The 20,481-nt window shown below is 40.1% G+C and overlaps 1 protein-coding gene across 3 annotated transcripts in view; it reads left to right on the top strand.

Annotated features, from left to right (window-relative positions):
- Nucleotides 1-20,481, top strand: part of Wdr70 (WD repeat domain 70) — a 269,544-nt gene that overhangs the window by 84,138 nt on the left and 164,925 nt on the right. For all 3 annotated transcript variants that reach the window (XM_036207244.1, XM_036207243.1, XM_036207245.1), the window contains one exon: nucleotides 8,116-8,192. In XM_036207244.1, the coding sequence (XP_036063137.1) occupies nucleotides 8,116-8,192 (77 nt within the window). The remainder of the gene's footprint in view (nucleotides 1-8,115; nucleotides 8,193-20,481) is intronic.

The following is a 20,481-nucleotide window of genomic DNA, read 5'->3' as shown; positions in this document are numbered from 1 at the left end:
CAACACTGCTAATGCCTTCAAAGAAAACTGGTAACTGGTGAAAATTTTTCAGATAATTGGGCCACTGATAGCAGTATTTCCAACTGGAATGTAGTATGTGCCCCAGAACCAAGTCTAAAAAGTCATGGCTTTAGCATAGCCAATAGGGCAAGATTTCCCAGAGAAGACTTTGTCATAGTTGATTATATACTGTGTATAGATGAAGGCAATCTGAGAAATTTAGATATAAAATGTAATTAAAATTAAATTAAATTAATTAATAAATAAAATTAAATTAAAAACTGCAAAGCTAAAATTGAGCTACTTGGGAGGTAGGATCCACAGAAACAATTTATCATTGATAATCTAATGATCCAGTTTTATGCTCATGTACCAGCAATGTTTCAGATGCTTCAAGGCCTTCCTGGAGGTCCTGCCTACTACTGTTGGTCAACTTACTCAGCAGTGCTGTGCTCAGGGTGGTGGTGGTCCTTAGCCAATGTCACCTGTCTTTTCTGCTGACTAACTGTATATCTTAAAAATAACTGTAGATGCAAGTTAGGTGTATTTTCAGAAGACTAAAAACGTCTGAGTAAGGAAAAGAAAGAACAGAAGTTCTGGTTTATATTACTAGAGCTTTGCCACACAGGTGGTTCATCTCTCCCTACTTCATCCCAGCCTCCCACCTAGACACAACAGCCTCGTCCCTGCCAGGAGAGCCATGCCTTTCCATGCCGGCCTACTCTTGTTAGTTGTGGTGGCCCTGAGCCTAAGATTGGCTAGACAGAAGGTAAACATCACCCCAGAGACTGACCCTTATTTTTTTACGTTCTGTATTCCATACTCATTCTGCTTTCTTCTCTTATCTATAATTCTGACAACCATTTCCTATGATCTCTTTAGTGAGTCTGGTTACAATCAGAGAAAGAATAGGGTAGCATGTATGTATTCTACCAGACCGGAAATGGAGCAAAGAATCTTTGAATACACCATAGTTCTTTCATCAACTGAGGAGCTAGGGTTTCAGTACCCTTTCTCAATTTATTTTGCATATAGTAAGAATATTGCTGGGGAATTGAGAGAGTGGGAGGGACTTGATCAAAACTCATCGCATGTATGAAATTCTAAAGCAATAAGTACCCAATAATTAGTGAAATAAATAAATAATATATTTGATGAAGTTTTTTTCTCATTCATTTAATCAGTTATTTATGCTTTCAATTATTTCTTTGGCATGTATTTTCTGAATTCCTACTATCCACCAGGGATGAAACGGAAGTGCAGTGATATGCAAGTCTTAGGAAATGTTAGGAGGACTTAATAGGATGAGTTGGAAAAATTTTTTAAGACTATACATAGCCTCACTGTATTGCTCAGTTTTTCAACCTTGAAAAGGTTCCTGGGATATACTAAGGAGTTGACAAAAATAGATACTGAAAGGGCTAGTGTGCTCTGGTCGATGCTAATGTACAGGACCACCCAATGCTATAATGTTATAGGTCCTAATCTTTCTCCTCCCCAAGTTACTTCCAGATCCTTCCCACCTCCATACCCACCCAACTTTTTGTGCTTTCTCCTCTCAGAGAACAAACAACAAAAGATAAAAAATAATAAAACGAAAAGCACATAGAAAAAAAAAGCAAACCCTGAGTCTATTTTGTGTTAACCAACTACTCCTGGGCATGGTGCCCTGGAGTATTGATCTACCTAGTGCCACTCCATTGAAAAAAACTGATTTCTCCTTCCTAGCAAGTATCAATTACAAATAGCTTCTTAGTTAGGGGTGGGACTTTGTGCCTGCTCCCCCTTCTCAGTGCTGGGACTTTGTCTAGCTTGAGACTGTACAGGTCTTGTGCTACAATCTCTATGGGTTTACCAACCCTGTTGTGTATGGAAGATGGTGTTTCCTTGGAGTCCACCACCTCTGGCTCTCAGTCTTCCTGCCTTCTCTTCCACATAGATCCCTGAGCCTTGAGTGGAGGGGTTTATGTCCCATAAAGGGCTGCTCCAAAGTCTCTCTCTACACCCTGTGTAGTTGTGAGTCTCTGTGTTAATTACCATCTACTGCAAGAAGACATTTCTCTGATGAGGGATAAGCAAGGCATTGTTCTGAGTCCCAGCCAGGTTTTGTGTTAAGTCTATCAAAATAATACTGTGTCCTTATTTCGTCATGTAAGTACATGATGTCTATGTGTACTATAGCAATGTTGTGAACTTTGATTACTTGTTCAAGGTGGTATATATCAGGGTTTCCCACTATAAAATTTTTCTTCTTCGTAATCATTGAATAATTTGCAGAGAGAGTTTGTGCTCCTGCAGATATCAAATTCAGTTTCAAGTTTTCCTCTACTAGTTTTACGATTTGTTGATGATTCTTGTCTGAAAAAAAATTATTTCTGTGAATATTGCAAAATCATTTTAAATTTATCAATTAACATCATGAAAGGAGGTAAGAAAAATCTCTCTCTCCCTGCTGTATAGCATTGAACTGATTAGAGGTGTTTACCACCATACTTGGGATTTTAACTAATTAGCTTATTGTATTAGTATGTACTCAAAGGTTCTTATTGTAGTCAATGGTTTACAGTTCCTTACTATCATTGTTTGTTTTGATGTTGTAACTTTCCCAGAAGTTGAAGCCTCTCCAGCCTGGTTGTTTTTTTTTTTTTTTTTTTTAAACTTCTAAGAGGAAGAAGAAGGAGAAGGAGAAGGAGGAGAAGGAGAAGGAGAAGCAGCAGCAGCAGAACAACAACAACAATAACAACACCCAGTATACCATAACAGAACAAAAACCACCACACCAGAAACAGAAAATCTCTGCCTCTCCTTCTCTCCTTACTCTCCGTCAACTCTTCATCCATCCTGAAGGCGTCATATAGTCTACCCCTTTGTCCCATCAGCTTGGCTGTCAATATTCATTGCAATGAGTCATTGGTCTGGTTGAAGACCTCTGGTTTTTGGTACACCATCCTCATTGGATCCTCACCAGAGCTCTTCTGGGGTATCCTGAGTCTTGGAGATCATGTGGTGTTGTTCCACAGGAACAGTCCTTTCATGAGTGCCAGCAGGACCTAGATGGGGTTGATGCTAAGATGGGTCAACCTAAGGCCCAGCCGTGGGCCTGGATGTTGGCCAGGCAGGTCATATCGAGCCAATAGGACCACCCTCTTTGGGTGCAGTGGTGGAGTCAGCTCCCCTACATGCATGCCCTCAGGGTATGTTCATTCTCACCTGTGGTGAGGGATGGGGGCCCCCTCTCTTGAGTGCAGGGGCTACCTCTCTTGCTACAGTAGTCCACGAAAGGCTAGGCCGGCTTTCCCAGGGCTGTGATGGGTGGAACTGGCTCAATATAGCCCTTTGATTCATCTTGCATGATTCCTAAGGCCTCCTGAGATGACACTGGCCACAGACACCAACTCAGACCCCAGCTGCAGCTAGACCATAGACCCAGACATGGCCCTTGGCAGCAGCTTAGGCCTGGACGACATCCTGGCTTTGGGTGGAAGGAATGGCCACCCAGGTGGGAATGGTTCCTGCAGCCGTGTGGTCGCTGGATGTCACCATAGCCTTGGGTTGTAGCCCCAACCCTGGGCCTTTGCATGACCATTAGTGGCAATGCAGGACCTGGACACCAGGTCAGACCCTCCAGCCATGGTAGGAAATGGTCCTTAGCAGCAACTGTGTCTGGTTGTCACCACTGCCCCCAGTGGCGGCATGGCCCTTGAACTTGGGTATCTGCATGGCCTTCAATGGCAACAGGAACATCTGACATGAGCACAGACCCTGGCAGCAGTGGGACCATGGACCCTGACATGGTCCTCATCCAGCCTGTATTTTAACCCTTTACCTGCCCCATCACTTTTGCAGTGCTTTCTTTTTGCAAAGTGAGATGTTTCAGGTTCCACTTTTCATAGGGCAGTGCTGTCACCAGTCATGTCTCCAGGGAGCTCTGGGTCCTTTTATTGGAAACTCATTGTTAGAATACAGGATCTCTTTCATGGTTTCCAGATACTCAACACACAGAGTGGGAGAGTGGCACATCCATATATGCTTAAACACCTCTGTTTATTTGTTATCTACATATTAGTTTAAAATACCACGAAGTATATTATGATCCTTTCCTTTCCCATTTTTGAAACTATTTTCTCCAACAGTGAGAAACCTGATTCACATCAACCTTGCATAATTCCTTACTGGATTAATTCTTCATTGTATTGAAAGCAGTTTTGAATTGTTAATGCATACCACTGCAAAGTGAAAACAAATGTATTAACTAGAATTCATTAATTATAATTTTGGTCTTAAACTTTCTACAGACTACTGTAATTAATTACCACAAATATGGTTTTTTTTAAAAAAGATTTATTTATTTATTATGTATACAGCATGTATGACTGCAGGCTAGAAGAGGGCACGAGATCTCATTATAGATGGTTGTGAGCCACCATGTGGTTGCTGGGAATTAACTCAGGACCTCTGGAAGAGCAGTCAGTGCTCTTAACCTCTGAGCCATCTTTCCAGCCCCAAATGTGGTTTTAAACATGATTAATTCCTTCATAATTCTTGAGGCCAGACATCACAATAAAGGTATAAGTAGGATTATACTGTCTACAGTGGCTCTAAGGCAGTGGTTCTCCACCTTCCCCATGCTGTGACCCTTTAATACAGTTCCTCATGGTGTGGTGACCCCTAACCATACAATTATTTTATTTGCTACTTCATAACTGTAATTTTGCTGTGATTATGAATCATAATATAAATATGTGATATGCAGAATATCTGATGTGGGACCCCTGACTCATAAAGGGGTCTTCACCCACAAGTTGAAAACCACTGCTCTAAGGGATTACTCTTGTTTCATTTTGCTTTGGTGATTCTAGATGTTCTTATCTTGTGGCTAGATTACCTCTAGTATCAACTTTCATCTTCACATAGGTTTCTCTTTGTGTCCTCTACTCTTGTCTTTTAGCAGAACGTTCACTACTGGGTGTAGGATCCACATTGATAACTTATTCAGAGATTCTTAAATTCTTAAATTAAGCCCCAAATTATATATATTGAATTCCAATTTTATTGAGAATTTTATGTATGAGTACTATATTTGCATAATTTTCATCTTGCCTCCTTCTTCTAATTCCTCCAGTGTCCCCTCCACTCTGTTAAATTCATGATTTCTTCCTCTTTATTCTTGGTTTGAATACAATAGATATAGACAGATGCGCGCGCGTGCGCACACACACACACACACACACACACACACACACACACACCCTTCTTGAGTCCATTTAGGGTGTTTGTATGTAGACGTGTTTAGATCTTACCCCTTGAGATTGAATAACCCATCAGGGAGCTTGTCCCCAGAGAAATGGATTCTGTCTTGCCAGCCACTGATTGCTGGTAGCTCTTCTCTAGGAGTGGGCCCTTGTGAAATTTCCTCTACTCTATATTGGCATAGCAGCTGGTGTTGCCATTATCCAGGTCACGATTAGGCAAGCATAGTTTTGAGATTTCTGGGGCGCAGCTTCCCTGTCATATCTAGGAGATGCTGTGCGGAGGCCGTTGTCTTGGTGCCCTGGCTCTTACACTCTCCTGTTCCACCTTCTGTGGTCTTTTTCTTAGCCTTAGGGATGGCACTGTAGATGTATCCATCGTGATTCTTCTTTATGCCTGAAAATACTGTCGTTCCAAACAAGATTCCCAGGACCTGGGATAAGGACATATTTTGGGAGACCATCATTCAGTCCATTGCTGGGGTATATGCCCCTCTACCTTCCTTTTAGCTTTTCATATGTCTTCCTTATTGGAAATACAGCAAGAGCCATTCCTTTCCATTCATGTTAAATTTTAGATGGTCCCATCTGTTTGTGAATACTCATGTATGAAAACTTCACTTTTTCCCCAAAGACCAAACAAATGAATGAAGACCCTCACATTATGATTGCTCTTTTTAGGGAGATAAGTGCTGTGGAAAAGAACAATGGGTTAAGCTGTGTTTACTTCAAGGGCTAGGGGGTACTTACTAGATCAAGTGGCCGGTAAACTGAGGCTGGAAGAATGAAAAAGCCATCATAAGAAAGTGGAAATAAAAGCGGCTTCCAGCAGGTGGGAAAGAACGCTGCCTGTAGAAGGAGCTCTGTGTAGTAGAGAACCAAAGGGCAGGCAGCAGCTGGTGCATGCTGGGCAGGAGGAACGCAGTGAAGTTGCAAAGAAACTAATAAGCAGAAAACACAGTTTGTTTAGACTTGTTTAAAGATGTTGGGAGTTAGAAAAGGGTTAGATACAGAGGAGTGGCATTAGAACTGGATCTTTTTCTTTAATTCATTCTTTGATAATTTCTTTTTTTTTTCTTCGAGACAGGGTTTCTCTGTGTAGCTTTGCGCCTTTCCTGGAACTCACTTGGTAGCCCAGGCTGGACTTGAACTCACAGAGATCCGCATGCCTCTGCCTCCTGAGTGCTGGGATTACAGACGTGTGCCACCACCGCCCGGCCGAAAATTTCTTTAAAAAATTAAAACAAAATGTTCATGTGCAATTTTTGCCATGGGTGTTACATCCCCTGGAACTGAAGTTACCAACAGTTGTGAGCTGCCCTGTGGGTGCTGGGAATTGAACCTGGGTCCTCTGGAAGAGCAGTCAATGCTCTTAACCTCTGAGCCAGCTCTGCAGCCCCCTTTGGCAATTTCGTATGTATGCAGTACATCCTGGTGGCACTCAGGAGTCTGCATTAGCTTCCAGAGACCTGTGTTTTTAAAGAGTTACCGTGGTGTGTGGAACACGAGACAGAGTTAAAGAGACTGTTAACATAGCAAATAACAGATGAAGAAACATGAGATAGTGTTGGCTAATGGAAGAGTCATAGTGTTGTAAGAGAAAAATGTAGAGACCTGAAATGTATTTTGGATAGACTCAACAAGAGACTAATTGGTAGATGGAATTTGATTGTGTCTGCAAAATTGGGGGATTGGTCTAGGGGAGTATTTAAGGATGACTCCTAAGTTTGTAGCTTGATTAACTGAGAAATGAATTGAAAATTAATAAGAGACTGTAACTCAAGATTTTCCTATTGGACATACATGTCTGAAGTACAGGTAGATATGGCAAATAGAGTTAGAAATACTGTTGCAAATTCAGGAAAGGAGATCCCCATCTTTTCTTCTAGTCCCCTTAGGTATTGCTTCAATTCATGTTTCGTTACTGTTGTCCAAGAGTCTCCACCTTGGCATTCTCTGTCTGTTCTATGGAATTGTTGAGATAACACCAAATACTGTTGGAGGGAATGTGGACAGTTTGGACAGGAAATAATCTCCAGGTATAATTTCCAATTCATTTTTTCCAGAGAGCTACTTTTTTTCCCCTTGTAAATTGGTTTAATCTGTATATTCTGCTTTTTTTTTATTTAAAGGAATAGTTTTATTTTAGACTTTGTTAGAGACACTGTCATTATTCTATTGAAAAACCATTAGCCCCTTTTCTGCCTTGCTTGATTCTGACTTACTGTGTATGAGAATCTATCTAACTGTGCTGCCTGAGATTGTGTGGTGTGGGATGTGTTGGTGTGTGCATGTGTATTTGATGTATACTTGGGTTAACTTGGTTGTATGCTGATTTTTAGACCATTATGTTGCTTTGAGTCTATTATTTTTGTGTTCTCTGTTAGGTAGAGAAAATTTCCCTGCTAATCTTAAATATTTTCCTCTTATGTTTATTCTTTAGCTGGATTGTAGAATCGCTTTTAACATAGTTTTAGGAAGTAAGGATTTTCTTCCTTGATCCTTTGCTTTGCTTGTTTGTAAATGCTTCCTGTTTCCTTAATTATTTCCTACTAAAGTAAAGGTCATGACTTTAAAGAAGGACATATCTGCCTTGAGGTTTACCTTTAATTTTTTTTCTGAAAGAGAACATAGCAGTTACTCTACTTCCCCCTTATTAGGTACCTGTTAAGGTAAGCACTGCTAGTTCCCAGAGTGGTCAGAGATGGGTATAAAAGTGAAACAAAGCATGGTATGAGACGAAATTGGGATGCAATAGTGCTAATTTAAAATAGTATGCTTTTGAGGGTGCTCAAAGGCTGTACTTTTAAATGTGTGATGTCAGTTTATGCTTTCCCTTTCAAACACCCCCTCTTTCTTCTTTAAGGGTCATACAGCAATGCTTCATACTGGCTCATGGCACCCCAAAATAAAAGGAGAGTTCATGACTTGCTCAAATGATGCGTGAGTATTGTTGATACTGTTTGGAATGCTTTAATATCTTTCAGTCTCTCTTAAGAGTTGTATCGCAGCCACCCTGGTAAAGTAAGAAACAGAGTCGTAGGAATCCTGGTGTTTATGTATGTGTTCCTATTTCTGACTTTGCTTGGACTTCAGTTGTAGTGTAAAGTCTAGTTAAACAAATGTGGACGCTGTGGGAATGGGAGCTTTCGTAGCCTCCAGTAGTTTATCATGGGACACACTGGATTGGATTGGTGCTAGTAAGAGGACCTAAATAGCTTCGAGAGTATGACTAATAGTTCCCTGCAGCGAAGACTGACTGCCATCTGAAGTGAGAGTGCGCCACTTTTCTCTCCTCGAACTGCAGGAGCTGGCCGTTCTTCACCCAGAGTTCTGTGTGGGATCACTAAACTTAAAGCACACTGTCCTTTACCACTTTGAAGACAAGGCTGTGAGTAATAAACTCATGTGGCTTACAGCTTGATTGACCTTATCCTGGGCCTTTGACTTAGAATAGTAGTTCGTTATGGACTGAACTGTGGGACGTTATAATCATAGAATGCTCACCAAGTATACTCCGCCGAGTCTCTGCATTATGGCTTGTGCTCCACTGGAAGTGGGTGCTGAAAGACAAAAGCACAGGTATACCCAAAGCTAAACAGTGTAGTTTTATGTATGTGAGTGTAGTTGAAGATAAACTGAAAGAAAAGGTTAGAGAGAGCTAATGAGATAGATGGCTTAGTGGGTGAAGGTGCCTGCCTCCATGCCTGACAACCTGAGCTTGATCCTTGGTTGATCACATTGTGGAGTAAGAGCATAGATCCTGCAAATGGTCCTTTGACTTCCACAGGTATACATGGCATGAGCACACACGCCCCCTCCCCCACATAAAAAGGAGACTATTATAGAAGGATTTACCATACATAAAGTGAGTTATGGTTGTTGTTCTTAAGGTACAGGGTTAGACCTAGGGCTAGGCAAACTACCACCAAACTACATATCCTGACCCCGAGAAAGTCTCCTTTCAGTTGAACCTTACATCATGCAAAGGAGGCTGCTACAAGGGAAGGAGCTTTCCTGGCCAGAGTGGTGTTCCTTAGAGACCCTGAGATGAGAAAGACCATAGAGCATCTTTGAGGGTATGAAAGATAACTTGCTTGAGATTTTTAGGTTGGTAGGAAAGATGAGAATGATAGGAAATGTATTTGAAAAGGAAGGGAAAAAGACAGCCACATAAATATTTATTTATTTAATACATCCCAACCTCAGTTTCCCCGCCCTCCTCTCCACCCAGTCCCTCCCCTCCCCTGATCCCCCATACTCTTCTTCATTTCTTTCAGAATAGGGCCAGCCTCCCATGGATATCAACCAGCCAGACATATAAGTGTTTTAGGTCAAGTGTGAAGGACCAGGATTTTGATAAACCTGGAATTTTATTTTGAAAAACCATGGAATTGAACAGTGCCAAATCTAACATTAACATTTTCCAATGAGGTAACATTAGGATAATAATTAATGTTTATGGAGAATGTACATGGAGTTACTACTGAGCAGTGTACTTTATGTATGCTAAGCTTTTGATTAGGTGGGTAGACAGTAATGAGGTTACATATTTCAAATGAGGAAGCTGATTATGACTTTACCAACAGTATTTAATTCTAAGTGCTGAGCCAGGATTTGAACACATGGTGAGTGATTACACACACAAAGTGATGGTGATTGATTTATAGATTCAGATACAAGGTACAAATCATTTTACACAAGGAGTAGATATAAGACCTCATGTTATAAAGAACACAGGGATGCCTTTCTCCTTGGAAGAACAATTTCACTTTGCCTTGAGGTTTTCTAGGTGATGATTCTACAATATTACCTGAGTGTAAAGATTATGAAAGGTTACTTATGATTAGAATGGGTCATTGTACCCTCTGTACAATTCAAATTGTTCTTTGAGGCATGGAAACATTCTGGCTGTGCAGGAGGAATCTACTTGGTGATATCAGTGTGTGTGTGTGTGTGTGTGTGTGTGTGTGTGTGTGTGTGTGTGTGTGTGTTGCTATTCACTGGACCATGAAGAACCCACCAGGAGCTATATCCTTGAAGAAAACAGAATCTTTCTCTCTTAGTAACTAAATAAAAGGTTTTCTAAAGTAACCTTTTTTTAGAGGTGACCCCTGAGCCTTAAATGGGACATCTATATTGTACCTCCTTTATCCAAGGTTCAAGTATCAGCTACTTTTTTTCTTTTAAAGAATATACCATTCTGTGGAAACTTATGTTTTATTTATTTATGACTTCAACTTTGTTTTGACAAGTTAAAGGTATTTTTTTCTTCTTTTATTATTTTGTTTGGTTCTGAAATCACTATTATTTATTTTGTTTTGTTTTTTTAAATTGTGTGTGTGTGTGTGTGTGTGTGTGTGTGTAGTGTAGGTATGTGCGCATGTGTGTAGATGCCTGTGGAGACCAGAGGCATCAGATCCCTCTGCACCACTTGATGTGGATGCTAGGAAATGAACTCATGTCCTCTGGAAGAACAGTAAAGGCTCCGAGCTCTGAGTCTTGGAGATTTTAATAGGGGCAATTAGACTTTAAGCAAAAATTATGTGAGCAGGTTCCATCAGTGGTATCCTGTTTTGTCTGCTCCCCATTCTTGCTTTATGATATTCTTTGTCTGTCTCATTTTTGACAACTGGAAAAAGGCATAGTTTCTATAAAAAGACCATGATGTAGACAGCCATTGACCTTAACCTCCTTGTCATTACAGTGCTCTGCACTTAGTGCTTAATACCCCCAGGAATGTTTGCCAACCTGTGGCTTTATAGCACTGTTGGAGTAGAGGGTAGCATTCTGGCAGCTTTTGCCAGTCATGCATGGAAGGAACACAATTGTGAATTAGCTTTGCTGTAGTAGGAGTGAAGAATCCTTGGCATTTGTGGGAAAGATTCCAGTGGAGGCTAAGGTGTCAGTCACTGCTTTCTTCTGGGCTAACTTCTACCAGGTTAAGTGGAGGATCTCTGAATGTGTGTCACAGATGTTAGTGTTCAGACATTTCAGTTCCAGAAGATTCAGTATGAAGCAGAGTACGTATGAAACAAAAAGTAAAAACAAGAAGGGAAGGTGGCAGTCTTTTTCATTTCATCAACTTTACTGGAGAGGAAAGTGCATAATAAAGCAGAACTTAATAAAATTTTCTTGGAAGTAAATGGTAATGAAAACTAGATGGCGTTGAAGATAAAAATGGTTATCCAAGAAATTCATTGTTACTTGTGGGTTGATAGCGGATGGGGGTCATTTTGTAATTTGTAGTAGCTTAGGGTATGGCACTAATGGAATTTGAGTCCTCAGCACAGAATCTGTCTAAAGTAGGAAGGACATGTATTACGGATTTTGTTCCTCAATACTCTTAGTATTTTGGAACATGACTGTTTTTGGAGTTAATGTCATAAAAGAGATGATTTTGAAGCTGTGAAGGTGAGCCTAATATAGTACAACTGGTGTTCTTATACGAAAACATGTGAGCGATGCATATCTAGAGAGAAAAGGCCACAGGATGACACAGTGAGAAAACAGTTAGCTGTCTAGGAAGAGTCTTGGAAGAACACACTTCCCAGCACCTCTGTTGTAGACTTCTAGTCTCTGGAATAGTAGAAAATAAATTTATACCCTTAAGCAACCTAGTATATGACACTTTGAAGATTTATCTTATTTTTAAGTATGTGTGTGTGTCTGTGTCTGTATGTGCATATGAGTGTGTGTGCTTGCAAAGGCCAGAAGAGAACATCAGATCTTAGGAAGTGGAGAGTTACAGTTTGTAAGCTGCCTGATGATGTGGGTGCTAGGATCAGAACTCTGCCCCCCTAAAGGCACAGCAAGCACTCTTACCTACCTAGCCATCTCCAGCCCATTTTGTTAGGGCAGCTGTGACAAACTAATGCAGGGCAGGAAAACGTTGGGCAATTATGTATCAAATAATAGAATGTGTGGGGTTTCCTGATTAACACTCCTTACCATTCTACCTGTTGCCATGTTTAGCTGTCTTCCTGCTTCTGAGATACATCGGGGTAATCTCCCCTCTTTGCTCAGTTAACTCTCAAGATACTGACACAAAGGGTTCCAGATTAGCTTCCTTCCCAGGATCTTCTTTGCTTTGAGCTCCAAAAATTTTGTCTTAAGTTAAATGATCACATTAGTTGGAAGGTAGATCTGGACACATTGTTTTGTGATTACTTTGGAGATTCCAGTTGAAAAAAGATACAGGGCTTTTTATTTGTTCAGTATTGGATTATGGAAAATGGATAGTAGCAAGAATTCTTGATTTCTTTGGCAGGTTTTTATTGAATTGTTGGCGGAATACCATAAAACTCTAGAATGATTCTGCTTTCTTTTTGTTAATTAAAATTTGAACATAAGCCTACATGAAGTATTACTAACTCAGTGAAGTAGTTTTGGGTTTTTTGTTTGTTTTGTTTTTTTGGTTTGGTTTGGTTTGGTTTTTTTGAGACAAAGCTCTGTGTAGCTTTGCTCCTTTCCTGGAATTTACTCTGTAGACCAGGCTGGCCTTGAACTCATAGAGATCAGCCTGCTTCTGCCTCCCAAGTGCTGGGATTAAAGGCGTGTGCTACCACTGCCCAGCATGAAGTAGTTTTAAAGACCCAGGACCCAATTGCTCAGTGTCTGAAAGACTTTGATATTTACCTCTAGGTCTATGAATTTTCATGCCACTTCAAAATTGTGATAATTAACTCTCTTTTTTAATAAAAAGCTCTATTTGTTTTTATTTTATGCACACGTGTGTTTTGCCTGAATGTATGTTTGTGCGACATATATATGCACTGCCTGAGAAGGCCAGAAGAGGGTGTTAGATCCTCTGGAACTGGAGTTACAGAGTTAGCTACCATGTGGCCTTGCAGCCAACGGCCCGACTTCTGTGGGAGCAACAAGTGCTCCTAACAACTGAGCCAACTCTCCAGCCGCCCATGAATATTAACTTTCAGTTAAATCTTAAAGTCTTTCCTTGTCTTGCATCTATGGTCCGGTTTGTCCGCCATTTTGTAGAACGCTTCTGCACATTTTTAAAATACAATTTTAAGTTGAAATTTCACAAACAGTTCCTGTCCTTAGAGTTCAAAGCTCTTCATGATGATTTTTGTCACGACCATGAAATAACTGGTATTTTCTGTGTGGATCTATATGTTTTGATATTTTCTTTTAAAAACCTCACAAAGGGCTGGTGAGATTGTTCAGTGGTAAGAGTTCCCTATCTGGAGCTTGCATGGTAGGAGAGAGCCGACTCTTGTCCTCTGACTTCCATACATCCACTGTAGCGTGCGTGACCACACACACTCACACACCAAGCAAACCAGTCAATCAGTGAATGCAGAATCTCTCAGAAGTTATTACGGAAGGGTATGGAAGGCAGTGTTGATTAAAGCACACACCCTCCAGCTGTCCCGTGTGCTCCTTCGGTTTGCTGAGAGCTGCAGCTAACTTAGCTGTCATGGAGCACTTGGGCATGCGTGGAACATCTCACCAGTCACAGTTACCTGACTTCTCTGTGAAGGAAACCCAAGTGCTTTTGGTGGTCTCTCCTTGGGGCAGAGTAGTCCCCTCACTTTGAGCCGTTCCTGTCACTGTGCCTCCCATTTCGTGCAGCCTTAATAGAATGATATGAAAGGGAAAGCAAATGGTGGAGGTAAGAATTTGTGAGTCAATCTTTCCCTCCTTTATTATGAAAAATTGGTGAAAGTTTCCGCTGCGGGAAATTGCTCTTTGAGGCAGAAGTGGTGGGTTGTGTTTTGAAGAAAGCTTTCAACTGTTTGCATTTTAATGTCTATTTTTTTTTTTTTTTGGGTGAGGTTTTGTCATCTCCCCAGTGTTTATTTCTTTCTAATCCTCTCTATTTTTCTGTAGTAACTCACTATGAAATGTTTGTCTATGAATTCCAGGGTTTTTAAGCTGGATAATAATGTCTGTCTCCGTCAGTCCTCAGGAAAGAGACGGACTATGAAGAGCAGTTGGGCAGTCGCACACATACAGTAACTCAGCGAGGAAAACCGTACAGTGAAAGAGGGGGAGCCAGTGGTGTGGCAGAGGCTCACTTTGTAAGCCGAGGGCTGGCCTTCTGCAGTCACAGGGAGAGGTTCAGAGCCAGAGATTTCTTTTAAAACACAGAGTTCAGTTTTTAACACAGACTGCTGTGGTCCAAAGAAAGTTAGGCCACACATGCAATATTAAACGTTCACCAGCAATGGCGTCAGGTAGATAACAGTCAGCAGCGTCGAAAGGTTGCCGGTGTTACCTCCTTTCCAGGGAGAATATGGGGAAATTTCATATGGAACTTGTGTGTGTGAGTGTGTGTGTATGTGTGTGTGTGTGTTACTATAAATTGCTGTTATGGAAATTAATGGAAGAGGAAATGGATTTACTAAAGAATAAAAGGAAATTATAATTTAGATCCTTAAAGATATTACTATCTATAACATGCAAAATATATGAGGAATCAGGATGATTTTACTTACAAGTAAAAGATATATTTAGGCTTTATATATTTTATTATTTTAAACATCTATTTATCATATCTGTCTACTCACCTATCTATCATCTGTCTAGCTATCATCTACCTAACGTGTGTGTATGTGTCTAGACATGTTCTTGCCGTACGGCATGTGTGGAGGTCCGAGAGTCGGTCCTCTCCTTCCACCAGCTTGGCTTTGGGAATGGCACTCAGCTTGTCATGCTTGGTGTCAAGCTCATTTACTGACTCAGACGTCTCACCAGCCCTACGTTTAATTTTATGTACTGTGAAATGAGTAGACATTAAAATTTAGTTTATTTAGCTTCTGAAAACAAACAAACAGGGAATGTTTTGAAGAGACAGAAAAGTCAGGGGGTAACTTTGAAGTAGAAGGTCATTGGAGGTTTTATACTATTTTGTAACCTGTGAATCTTGATTTGATTTCATTTCCTTCCAGGAAAAGAAAAAAAAAAAAAACAAAAAACAAAACAAACCAAAGAGCAGTAGTGAAGGGACACTTTTTTTTTGTTTGTTTGTTTTGTTTTTTGTTTTTGAGCTGAGGATCGAGCCCAGGGCCTTGCGCTTGCTAGGCAAGCGCTGTACCACTGAGCTAGATCCCCAACCCCAAGGGAAAATTTTAATAATGGGTCAGAGGACTGAAAAAATGACCCCAGTTCTTTATCTTTCCCTACATCTTGCCTTTTGCAACTTGTCTGAGTAACGGCTTCCCTTAGGAGGTGGTGGCTATTCCCCACACCATTTGTCTAAGCTAGCCAGCAATGTCACAGAAATGGTATGTTCTCAGCATAAGGCTCTTCAGAGTTAGTGTATGCTTTTGCTCCCATAGGCTGTGGCATTGCTCTCTGATCAAGTCCTGTTCACCCTTCTGCAGGGTGAATGATCTGTGGAGAAGAGTCCAGTCTTAACTTAGGTTATTCTAGACCAGCTTATAGTCAGCAGAACTTCAAGCTTGAGCTTGGGCTAGATTGCCAGGACTGACTATGGAATACACATGTTAACCCAGTTAGGAGGGGACAACTCAGTAGTCTCCTGAGAAATATGTGCTTGTTCTTCTAAACCATTGAACTTATACGAATGAGTTATTACATGTCAGCTATAAGCTACACAGGTAGTTGCGTTGATGTAGGATTGTGGTTATAAAGAAAGACGTTTATTCCTATGCAACACTGAAGATGAATAGGAACAAAATATAATGAGATGTGCATGATTTACACAGTGTACCAAAATTAGAGCATGGATGAGTTGTGAGTACAGATGGGATGCACTGTTAAACTGTATGTGATGTTTATTGTAAAAAGTGTATAGGTGTTTATTGTGTCATTTTTAGCTTTAAAAACCTTTGAAGCTTTCAAAATAAAAATATTATGGGGGGGATCCTTCTTAGTATTTGCTCATATAGATGCTCCCCCACACATCTCCCACTTTAAAAGCTGATTTTAAGATATAGAAAGGGGAAATTCATGAGAGTAAAAGCTAAACTAGCCAACCTTTTCTCTACTTAATCAGTTTTTTTTCTTGGCAATATTTTCAGTGTATTTTAAGCCCTGCATACCAGTACTGCTTAAATTATGAGATTTGAGTGGTCAGTGATTTTCAACATTGGATTTTCATACTAGAGTTTCCTCTGTGTGTCTCAGGCTGTTAGGATGTGTAAGGTATCTGTGGAGAAAAGATTCTCTAGTCTTCATTTGGAGGGTCCAGCACCAAAGAGTAAATGCATGAAAGATCCAAAGAATCATACAAACAAACAAACAAACGCCCAAACAATTAATACCTCTAACACCCCCAAGTGTTTTCTAAACATAGCAATGCAACTCTTTCTTATCCACAGCCAATAACATGTATTGCACTCTCAGGGTAGAGTTCCCAGGAACATACCTCAGAAATGAAGATTAACAATAATAAATGATTTTGATGATTAAATGCAATAAATTATAAATATTTTTTAAAAAAATTTTAGGCTATAACGATGACTTATACAGTTAAAAATTTACCAAGTTTTGACATGGCATCATGGAAACAGTATGTACTTTGTAGTTAGAACCAGAAGAAGTCGGGTGCTGTACAAGTAGCTGTTAGCAAGTTTAGATTTCAATAAAATAGGAGGATGCTGATTCGCAGATTCGTGTCTGGAATGAATGTGTAGAGCCTTGAGTGCAGTTGGTGTTCATTCATGCGTAGGTCTACAGGTTAATGTGTATGTGAAGGTTTCTTTCATAGCTTGGTGAGCCTCTCCCCTTAGAGCATGTGTGGAGCATACTGAATTTTGCAGGCTTCTTCTGGAAAGCTGCTAGGCAGATTTCTGTTGGCTTTTACAATCAATAACATGTGTAAACATAATTGTACAATTCTCCAAGGAATGATGGTTCACATAAATGGATTTCAAAAAAGTAAATTTCCTATAACTCAAAGTTTTTTTCCCCTCTATTTTAGGTATTTGGGGGGAAACTTAAAAAACATTAGTTTTCTGCATTATTCATGAGTGTTTTGAATACAGTTTAAGATTTTCATAATTTATAAATTATTACATTGTGGCATGCTATGCCCGAGAATGCCTTGGCAGTGTAGACCTAGTTAGAGTGTTTTTGAGGACTGCCCCCATTTCTGTTGTTGCTTTTCAGTCTAGATCTTCAGAAACACTTCAGTTCCTCCTTTAATTTTCTGCTTGTGCCAAGAAGTCTAGAGCTGGAGTCAATCTGACTTTCCTTTCCTTTCCTTTTCTTCCTCTCCCTCCCTTCCTGCTGTCCTTCCTTCCATCCTTCTTTCCTTCTGTCCTTCCTCCCCTTCATTTTTTAGAATTATAGCAAAAAAAAAAAAAAGGATTAAGCAATTTACATAACATGATTTTTTTTTTTTTTGCATGCTGGCTTTTTATTGTGAAGCTGTAGATATAGTTATGCTCCCAGTGGTATACTTTCTTGTACTTATTTGTGTATAAATGACATGCGGTCTTAGTGAGTAGCACAGGCTGGTCTTGAATTCAGTCTCTTGAGTGTTGTGGTGACAAAGGAACAGCACCATGCACAGCTCCAGTGACATAACTTTTGAATGATATTTTCTCATTTCCTCTTATTGCGGTGGGCTGTGTCAATAGTCAGGACAAGGAGTAGTCAGTTCCTGGGTGCTCTGTGTCTGATTGCCGAGATCTGGCCGAGGAGGACGAGGCTGTGTCTCGTTGCCTAGGTCTGGCCGGGGAGAATTTTTTTTTTTAAGCACATAGTTTTTGCCATCCTTTTAGGAGGCTTTTCTTGCTGCATTCCAGATTCTGGGCAGGTTTGCATTGTCCAGGTTGCTGAATGAGTAAGTTAGAGTTAGGTTAACAGCGGTTCTTTGTATGATTCTGTCATTAAACAAAGTGTACAGTTTAAATGTTGCTGTCCTTTAAAGAAAGTGACAGAGCATGGCCCTGTCATATCATGCATAGCTTATATCTACATAAATTCTTTGATTCTGTCATCTAATGCAAGCATTTTTAACATAATTCACAGTTTTTTCCTGTTTTGGTTTTTCAAGACAGGGTTTCTCTGTGAAACAGTCCTGGATGTCCTGGAACTCATTCTGTAGACCAGGCTGGCCTGAAACTCAGAGAGATCTGTCTGCCTCTGCCTCCCAGAGTGCTGGGATTAAAGTGTTCACCACCACCACCTGCCTATAATTTAGTTTCTTTGTAATTTAAAACCAAGAAATTTCCTACAATTGCCAGCTACTTGTATTTAAAAATTAATACCATTGTTTTTATTTATGTTCATGGGTTATTTAGATATATATGCATTTAAAAATAAAAATTTTATGTGTATTAGATGAGTTTTGGGGAGAAGTAGTAAAATGGCTTAGCAGTAGACCCAAAATCCTGAATTTTTCATTCAAATTTGTTGTTAGATTAAGAATAGAACATATTGTTCAGATACTTTTTTTTCTTGTATTTTAGAGGGAGGGTAGAATGGGATTCTTCCTGTATTGCCCAGGATGCTTCCAAATTCTTGGACTCAATTGATCCCTCCTGAGTAGCTGGGACTATAGGCATCAGCAGCTCACTACTGTCCCTGGACCATCCCATGCTACTCAGGAACATTATAAAGCTCCTTCACTGCATGGGTTCTGGCAATGATGAGAATCTATTCTCAAATTAATTTCATAACCTAAACATAATGGTATTAGTTTGACAAACTGAAGGTTTAAAATGTAAGAAAGATATAGGTTATCTTTAATTGTTATTCATTTAGTTCATGTAGGAGGAGCCTTCCCATCTAGTGTTGGGTATGATTAGTGCATAGATGCATAGATGGGAATATTGTGCCAAATGACATGGATATATACAATTAATGTGTGTTAATAAGTTAAAAATATTGCTCTCAAAATAGTTTGTTCTTACTCAGTTTTATGTTGAGAACCACACAGTAGATACAAAGTCAGTATGTTTGAGACAACAATAACAAATCACAGAGCTGTCAGAACATATTTTCTTTAATATAATTTTTAAATTATTCTTTGACAATTTATGCATCCATATAATGTATTTTAATCATATTCAGCCCCCATCCTCCTCCTTATGCTCCACCCACTGTCTCGGGAAACCTTCTTCCCCACATACCCTCCCTTTGTTTAAATACAGTTGCTTGTATGAGCATGTGCGTGGGGTCACTTACCAGATGATGGTGGGCAACTTGCCAGTGTCTACACCCTAATGAAAGATGACTCCCGCTCCCTCAGCTGTTAACTTCCCAGTAGCTCTTCAGCTGATGGTGGGTCCTCCTGTGCCCCGCCCCCACCCACGCTGGAAAACCGACAGTCTGGGTCTTGTGTGGGTCTTGTGCAGGTAAGCACAGATGTTGTGAGTTCATGGGTGGAAAGTACCTTCCACATGCAGACTATGGCAGTTCAGAGCATTTCTTTCTGTCCAGGGGCTCTGCATTCATCTCCCCTCTCTTCCGTGATGTTCCCCGACCCTTTGGAGAGAGGGATGATATGAATGTCCCATTTAGTGCAGAGCACTCAAAACTCACCTGTTCTCAGCACTGTGACCAGTTCTGAGTGAGCATTCACTGCTGTCTGCTGCACAAAGAAATTGTTTGACCAAGGTTTAATTGTTTGACCAGCATTTATCTATGTGTCTAAGCATAAAGATTTTGAAGGCAGTTTGACAGCATGTCCATTTAGCAAAACAGCAGTGCAGGTTCCCCTAGGACCTGTGACCTCCCTGGATTTATAGTACTAGGCATGAATTCCCCCTTGAGGAACAGCCCTTAGATCCAATCAGAAAAACAGGTTTTTAAAATTTTATCTATTTTTACTTTATATACATTGGTATTTTGCCATGGGTGTCAGGCCCTTGGAACTGGAGTTACAGACCGTTGTTAGCTGCCATGTGAGTATTGAGAATTGAACCCAGTTCTTCTGGAAGAGCAATCGGTGCTCTTAACCACTGAGCCCTCAAACATAAATTCTTAAACAGGTGGTACTTAGAACTTAGAAGTTAAAACATAACTTGCATTTATGCCTGCAATTGCCTTGTAAATATTACCATTTAGGTTAATGTGTGAGCACCACAGTTTTAATGCTTCACTTAAAATTCAACCACAGATACTTAAAGTGATTGTCTGAATTAGAGTGTTTGATTATTAAAAATAGTTTCCCTTAAAAAAAAGATTTATTTATTTTATTTTTAAAAAAGATTTATTTATTTATTACATATACAGAAGAGGGTGCCAGATCTCATTACAGATGGTTGTGAGCCACCATGTGGGTGCTGGGAAT

Source organism: Onychomys torridus, chromosome 15 (assembly GCF_903995425.1).
Source record: "Onychomys torridus chromosome 15, mOncTor1.1, whole genome shotgun sequence".
NCBI lineage: Eukaryota > Metazoa > Chordata > Mammalia > Rodentia > Cricetidae > Onychomys > Onychomys torridus.
The sequence above is the reverse complement of the archived record's forward strand: the minus strand, read 5'-3'. Positions and strand labels throughout refer to the sequence as shown.